General features: G+C 28.7%; 1 protein-coding gene across 5 annotated transcripts in view; it reads right to left on the bottom strand.

The window, feature by feature from the left end:
* Window positions 1-2,291: 2,291 nt before the first annotated feature.
* Window positions 2,292-8,635, bottom strand: part of LOC143238753 (E3 ubiquitin-protein ligase TRIP12-like) — a 90,475-nt gene continuing 84,131 nt past the window's right edge. For all 5 annotated transcript variants that reach the window (XM_076479264.1, XM_076479263.1, XM_076479265.1 and 2 more), the window contains 2 exons: window positions 5,506-5,704; window positions 2,292-3,556 (listed from right to left, as the gene is read on the bottom strand). In XM_076479264.1, coding sequence (XP_076335379.1) covers window positions 3,360-3,556; window positions 5,506-5,704 — 396 coding nt within the window. In that variant the 3' untranslated portion in view covers window positions 2,292-3,359. The remainder of the gene's footprint in view (window positions 3,557-5,505; window positions 5,705-8,635) is intronic.

Raw genomic sequence — 8,635 nt, 5'->3', positions numbered from 1 at the left:
TTATTATAAACCAATAATAAAATCTACATTTTAGCCACCATCATGCCTAGTAAAAAAAAAAAAAAGTTTATTCTAAACGAAAATTATTTTAGTAGCATCCTATTCGAAAGGATTTGCGACTATATTTTCTTTCGTCGAGCTGACTATACTTGAATGCTATGGTCTACCAATACTGTGAAAGAGTAAAGATCACGAGATTATGCTGCCGACTGGACAAAAATAAACCAAATTTACCTGTTGAATTCAAATTTTCTTTTCCTTTTAGTTAGGTAGAGACTGATCTTTAGGAACGGAAAGCGACTGTTCACTTGTCTTGTCTGATATGCCCATTTTTTTTTGTTCATCTAAATAAAGATTGTTATAGCATACTCTCTGTTACACCTGTCATTCAATAGGATTATTTTAAATTATTTGATAAATGCGAATTCCAGTCCATATAAAGATAAGGATATTTTTTCTTTTATAATGCTTCTACAGAATAAATTCACCTAAGATCCAGGTTTCCCAATCCTTTTTCAGTTGCCAATCTCTTGGCAAATTCATACATTCTCATGATATAAATTTATAAATGAAACTTCATACCCAAGAAAGTCTAATATGTAACGTTTTATTCATCATAACAAACTCGATACAAAATATATATGACAAAAAGATTGATGTTCTAATTTTCTTTAATGAGATGGTTGAGCTTGATGAGTTTTAACAAGCATGTGAATATTAGGTTGTAGATTTGTCAGTTTAGGTCCCAATATTATTCGACGTTGTGCTTGTTTACTCAGATTATTCACATGGTTTCGACGATGTACCAACTTGTACAGGTGAAGGGCGGTTAGTTACATAGGCCATCCTTATCCAGTGGGCCATTATCGATGAGTTATTAAATTTCTTTTCTTCAGTCTTTGTCATGGAATAAACTTAACCACCTTTTAATTTGTAAAAATAGTCAAATTTTTTTTATCCTACTGTGAGACAACTGCTAATAATTAAATGTTAAATAAAAGTTTATGACCAGTAAAAGTAGCAAACTCTTTGTCATTATTGGTGTCTTTTCAGAAAATATGTATGTTTCTAGAAAAGATAATTACACCAAACATAAATTAGTTTTTATGGTATGAAATGAATTTTATTATACCAAACAATTCAAGTTTGTTTTTGCACTTAGCAATAGATTAAAGAACATATTTTACTTATTAATCATATATGCACTGATGTTCAAAGTGCACAAGTCACAACCCTTTCCAGAATGCCATTTAATATGGCATAATGAATTTGAGGTCAAGGTTATCAACTATTTTATTTCACATTGCTTACTTACCAACAGTTAATGATAGAAGAGATTCAATTCCACATACATTATACAGGTATACTGAACAAAAACATAAATATGCTTTTTGGAGGTTTTTTTTAACTTTTCACAGTAAGTTAGGCTGATGTCATCAATTCAGACATATCTTGAGTACAAGCATCTTTAATTTTTTTGGTTTCCTAAAATACTTTACATTTTATTAGGTGCTTGTCATACTTTGTGTAGAATACACAGTAAAACTAGTAATTATGGTGAATATTCCTTCTACATTAAAGTCGGTCCAATGAACAGAGCCCATGCACATTCATTTAATAAAGCTAGTCCAGTTATTGCCTTAATAACATTGTATTTGTTCCTTCTGAAGATACATTAATTCAGATATAGTTAAATTTAACAAAAGTAGCAAAGAAGTATTTTCCCATCAATGTTTTTTCATATTATTAATAGATATAGTTTCATAAAAAATTGATAGAAAGGTAGGGAATTAGGCAACTTTTGTTTTTGGTTAACTGTTCACATACTGCCATCAACAACACTGTAAACTTTTCACCTTTAAGTTACAATTAATTGTAAAAATACTGTTAAAACACACAAGCAGCATAAAATTTGAAATAAAGGGTTTAGAACCTTGCATAAAAAAAACATTGTAATCTCACTCTAATATCTGCCATATCAAATAAAAAAGAGATATATTAGAAAGAATGTTAATTATTAATCTACATTTAGTTTAATGCAAAGAAGTTTAAATCATTTGATGGTTTTTTTTTCCCAGTCCTTAGTGAATATTTAAACTTGCAATTTAGAGGCATGGAAATCTGACTAATTATTGTAAAGAAACTCATTACCCTGATGATGCTTTTTAGGCTTAACATGTCTAGTGACAATTTATTCTGAAATATACACATTTCTAAATTACCATAAACAGTAAATCCAATATATGAGCTGTTACAAAACAAATAAGAAATCCTTAAGTAAAGACGACACATTTTGTAATTTTCTAAATACAACGTTTATTAATTCAATTTACTTTGGTTGCAGTCAGTGGCCTGCTAGAGGCTACATTGTACAAAAAACTGGACACAGTGGCCACCACACTGCACAATAAACTAAAAAAGAAACAAAACACAATATCTGAATAAAAATACAGATTTTAAGACAACAAGAACTGCAGAAAACCACATCACAAAAACTCATCCTACTGTATTTCACATGATGCCCAGAGAGAAATGTTTTTGCGAGACATATACTTTCAATTACCTTTAAATATATATTTTTGTTTAAACTGAGATCAAGCAAGATTTGTAAGTGTTATGGTGAAATTTACTTGCTGCTAAACGTTTTTTTTTCTTTACCACATTATTAAGCAAAAAAATTTAGCTAGAATACTTCATACTTGAAAGTGAAAAACAGTGCATAATAAAAGGCTGTTGGGAGTTGAACATCCCTCACAACTTGAAATTTAACCAAAAAAAAAGCCAGCAATTTACAATTGCACATTAACAAGCAGAACCATTTACATTTGAAAGAAGGCCATCACACTTTAGTTATGTCGTGTTCCATTAAGTGTCTTTGTTCAGTCTTTTTTTTTTTCAACAGGCTAAAGTGTATTAAATTTTCAAAGCTGGTAAACATTGTAAAAATAACTTCAGAAGAAAACTCATCACAACTTTAATGTTCGTTATAATTCACTGTAATCCCCCAATGTTTTTAAAAATTCTTATCAACTATACATTTTCGTAGTGATATTTATATATCACATCAAGGTAATGACCATTATGACATGAATTGATCTTGCACGTGCTAGAGCTTGGACATCTAGAGCCACTTGATGCCAACCAATTACAGAGGTAGTGATATACCCTAGAAATAAAAAAGCTGTATCTTCGTATTGTGTTGGAAATAATAATAATAAAAAAAGGTCTTGTGTGAGAAAAGTAAAAACAACAGTTTATCTTATACCAACAACTTCATCTGATCAAGTAACAACCTGCTAATTCTGTTCTGAACATTCACAAACACACATACAAACTCCCAGTAACATTACAATATTCAATCAAGATAAATGGAAAGAGTGCTGTCCTTCACAAGCAGCGATTTCTAATTTCTTTTTCATAATTTCTATATTGGTGTAATCAGGGAGTTTCAAGTAATTTACACAGGTCATGACTGATGGCAAGTAATCATCTTGGTTTTCATTGGGGTCGAATGTTTTCCTTACTACGGTCAGAGGAGGAGACAAACTCTTGAAACCTATCAAGATGAAATTTAAAAAGATAATCACAAAAGTCTGTTACAACAATTTCTTGCAAGTCAATAAGTGTAAGTAATCTGTTGTAAAATACAGGACACATTTTAATAAAAATGTTTCAAACTTAGTTTTTTTTTTCAGATTTCTTTAAATCAAAAGTTGTATACCTAATTAACCCAAATACTTTCCATCAGTTCTACTGACTCTGGTCTTAATTCTATTAGGTAATGTTGGAGAAACCTTTTTTTTTTGCATTGTTTAAACTTAGGTCTATTTAAAATAGGTATGAACAAACCACAATATTAAATCTAAAACCACAGATAATGGTAATGTTTCAGCATTACAGGAGGTGCAATGAATCAAAAGAGGATCAAAGTTTAACAATAAAAATATTTCAAAAATAAATTTGTATAATTAATTTAAACATACTTATGAACAATAAAGAAGGAAGTATATCAAAAGTATAAACTATTTTTCAAATTCACTACTAGTATTAATGTTTTTAGAGGTTGTTAGGAAAGTTTTCCAATATCTGTAAAAATATTGATAAATTCAAGTAATACTGTAGTATCTGATGGTAAAAGGTAATACAATTATCCATTAGTGTTTAACCCATTCACAATAAGCTTGGTATAATATGAGTTATACACAAGTATTGGATTATAAATTTTGATACGTGTATCTTGACAAAACTTGGTAGACTTTTTTTGTACACCATAAAAACCTCGTAACTATCATAACAGAAATAGAAAGTAAATATAAGTTATGTTTTTTTCCAGCTAGAATAACTATGTTAAACCAGAAAAATACAAATATTTAGTTTACGTAGCTAAGTCTCACAACACTATATATCTCGGTTTAAAAAAAGTGACAGCCTATTCACACATTAAATGGCTGAGAAAACATTTCAGTGGACATTCTAAACTTTTGATTGGTTATTCACACCATATACTGAAGAAATGTATATAAGAAACTGTTTCCAAAAACAGAAAGAGGTGAATGAGGCCACTGTGATTCAGTACATAAGCTATATCTCAGCAAAATAAAAAGCCGAGGTTCTTATTTTATATTCTGGTTTGTTAATATTGGTAAACGAGTTCCTAATTTGTATCAAGCTATAGACTTATTATTTTCACATAACATTTAATATTAAACAGTGCTGCATCCAACATACCATGCAACTCACTAAAACCTATATTTAGATGCAATTTTTTTTTAAATATTTACTTTTAAATTAAGAAATTAACTTGTATAAAATATTAAACTTTGAATTATAATCTACAGTTTGATTCCAAATTACTGACATTAACATAAAATAGTATTTCCATAAAATTTTTAATGCAAGTCAACAAATGAGATGATGTGGCTTTTGACCTCTGACCTATCACAAAAAGATTAAAATGTCTTATTTTATTATTATTATTTTTTTTTATGAGATTAGAATTTGAAAGGTGGTACTTTCCAAATCAACCCTAATACTTTCCAGCTTAGTATATCTCAAGACAACTACAAGATAAAGTATTAATGTTTGGCTTTTGGATTTTGTTCTGATATATATTTAATTAACTATTAACATTTCTTTTGAATAAAGTAACAAAAAATTCCAAAACACTCATTCTAATCACGACAAAGACATGTTCACACAAACTGTAATTTCATAAATGTTTTAAGATGTGGGATAATGCTTCAAAAAATTTGTAACCAAGAAAAACACAAGAAACTGGAAATAAAACAGTTAATATACAATATCTACGTACATGTAACTCAAATAGTAGTGGCTTTTTCTTGCATCATTTGTACTAAATTACAATGTACCTAAATATACAAATGTTTGAGATTAAGTTTTAAGTTACATAAAAACGATATTTTATAATCATAATATTCATTAATAAATAAACCTACATTACATACACACACACTTGTGTAATATGTTACTGAGAGTTTACACTACCTCCTACTGGTAATCTAGGTGACCCTGTGACAAACTGAAGAAATCGTCTTTGTTCTTCTGGATTGTAGTTACTAAGAATTTCAAAGAGAAATTTAATGGCACGGCTATCATGAGTATAACCATGGTCAGGTCTACAGCATTCCATAAGATTTTTCACATCCCAGCAGCTACTTCCACTTCCACAGAACAAACATTCCAACTGAAAAAAATGTATCGTTTGTTATATACAAGCTGACAAAATTATAAAACTGAGCAACTTCAATGTCTTTTTCTTCAACAAAATCTTTTTAAAGTGAATTCTTTGGAGAAGATTCTAGTGTAAATGTTTACTGTAAAATAATTTTGAACCTTTAAATTCCAGTGATTTTACATTTTATCATCTCTGTAAATAAGAATTTACTATTAACCTTTCCATAATGGATGCACCTTAAAATGTTTGTGTGTGCCTCACCCTGTTGTATTCAAAATTTAATCAAACACCTTTATTGTCACGGCACATGAATGAAATTAACATTTGAATGCATGTTATGATTCAAAGTTTTATGTGCTTCAAGTTTTATATCCTTTATTTCAAATGCAATTAAAAAAAACTACTTAAAGCTTCAAATGTATTGTCATGCAACCAAAAAGCTATAAATATTCTTTACTTTGGCACTATGTATCCTCAATAAAACAATGGCAGTACTATTACATTATTACATTTTACTATAAAATTCTTACATAACTTTTTGACTTGTACATTTCAAAATTCTATGAATGAATGCTAAATGTAGTTGAAACAAGTAATCAATTTTTCAACTCCTGACAGGTGGCATGCCCACCACCTTCAACAGATTTGTCTGAGATTTATAGCCCATATGTATCCATTACATACATATTGTTATTAGAATATCATTTTACACAAAAATCTAACATGGTTATTTTGAGACTGGTGCTAAACTGTCATAACAAAATACATGTAGATGACAGTTGTATTGTTGGCTGTTTTATTGACTATAGCATTTACAGTTGTTTCTTACTTATGTTATAAACAGTTTAAATTGTAAAGTCTTACTTTTATATTTTAGTTAATTATGTATGAAATTATGTTTTAAAATGCATAATTGAAAGATTTAAACATTTTTACAAAAACATCACATTTTTCACCAGTTCTCAAAGGCTTATAATACACTGCAGTGCACAAGAATTTCACTGAAGTATTGTATACATCTGCCAGAAACACTAATATGCCTCAAGGGCACCACTGATTTGTGTCAAGAATAACAAGCGGTAAAGAATAAGAAAGGAAAATAAAAATATAAAAAGGAAAAGACCTGAAATTATGAATTTAATAACAGAAAGACATTTAAAAATATTTACAAAAAATTAAAATGCATTTTTTTCCTGCTTCCTCTCTTTACTTATATTGTTGCATTGTACATTAATGATAATAAGCTACTTAGTGTGGCATGGTAAAGAAAATGAAAAAATAAACATTTTCTCTCCAAAAACTTGATATTCTTTTAGAAGGTTCTCAAGATTATACAAATGAAATATGTAACTTTAAGATAAAGGAAATTATTTTTATATCTTAAAAAAATCTCCTTGCACTTGATTTGTTGAGTTTGAGTGCAAGTAACTACAATAGGTAACATTTTTAGTAAAAACCATTATATTAATGCCATTCTTTGTGTACCAGTTTTTGTGAGAATATGCTAAGAAATCTCAGAGCTACTATATGTATTGTTGTACAAGCAAAATTTGAGACTTGGTTCCCACAAGTTACACAAGCCTGATGCAAAAGGGTTAATACTACCAACACAGGTCAAAGGCCATGTCATCATATTTGTTGACTCACCTTTAAAATTTTACTGAACTACTGTTTTATGAATTTATATCAATAAGTGTGGTATCAAATTGTAGATTATTTTAAAATTTTAGTATTATACATTTATATTTTTTTAAAAGATACATTAAAAAAATTTAAATGTTTGTGATGTGTAAATTCAAAGTATAGTTTTATACACAAGTAACTCAAACTGCAAAGTGATAGCAAGAATATAAAATAAGAACCTCCTATCTTTTCTGTTTTCTGATATTAATGTATTTATTGAATCAACCAAAATGGCCCCACCAATCAATCATGCACATCTACTTTGTTCAGTGATGTGTGTACAACCAATTGAAATTCCAGAATGTTCTCCCAGTAGTTTTCTCAGCCGTTGCAAAATATTTTCACAACAAATGCCTTTTACACATTAGATTCAAATATTAAGTAACAGACCAGATATGATTCAATATTGTTTGTAAGTTTGTAAAACTTGTGTACAAACCATCATTTGTAACAACTATTAGTAATAATTGTTACTCTAAGCAATAGTCCATAAAATCACAGCTAAAATGTACAATTTTGTAGAGGTTAATTTTATGTTTTTAAATATAGTATTATAAGTGCACGTATGCCACATCATTACAGCTTCTGTAATGACAGCCAGTCACAGCTGAAAGATCAACATAATAAAAATATATGTTTAATGTTATGAGGATTAAGCTATATAGACTAAAATTGTGTTATAATTTAGTTATTCTAGAACAAAAAACAATTTATATTTCTTTCCTAATGCTTCTATGGCAAATACAAAGTTGGCCAAATTGGCCATATCTTTACAGTGACAAAACAGTGACACTAACAAATAAATTATAAAGAATTAGAATGTGAAATCTGAAAACTTTCTGATACATAAAATATTTTTGATTTTAATATCAAAATTAATTTGCATGTTAGATATTCAACATTCAAAAAGAAAAAAAATGCATGAGAAAACATTTAAAATTTTAAAGTTAACAAACACTTTGATGTTTTGCATACAAAGCCTTATAAAATTTACTGAAAACATGCAAAATGTTGTGAAGGTATGCTTACTAATTTAAATGTTGCAGCATGAAAAATATAACAAGCAAAAAATATCTGAGTTCAGTCCCTGAGATTGAGCCCATGCTGAGAGTTAATATAAAAAATGAAAGTACTGATGAAAATATTCAGAATACAAGTTTCTTAGATAATTTATATTTTTATGGATAAAGAAGCTGTATGTAAAGGGAAAAGTAGCCAGATGTGCCTCAAGTTTCTTTGTAGTATAAGCACAAAGCC

The sequence above is a fragment of the Tachypleus tridentatus genome, chromosome 13, assembly GCF_004210375.1.
Source record: "Tachypleus tridentatus isolate NWPU-2018 chromosome 13, ASM421037v1, whole genome shotgun sequence".
Classification (NCBI taxonomy): Eukaryota; Metazoa; Arthropoda; class Merostomata; order Xiphosura; family Limulidae; genus Tachypleus; species Tachypleus tridentatus.
The sequence above is the reverse complement of the archived record's forward strand: the minus strand, read 5'-3'. Positions and strand labels throughout refer to the sequence as shown.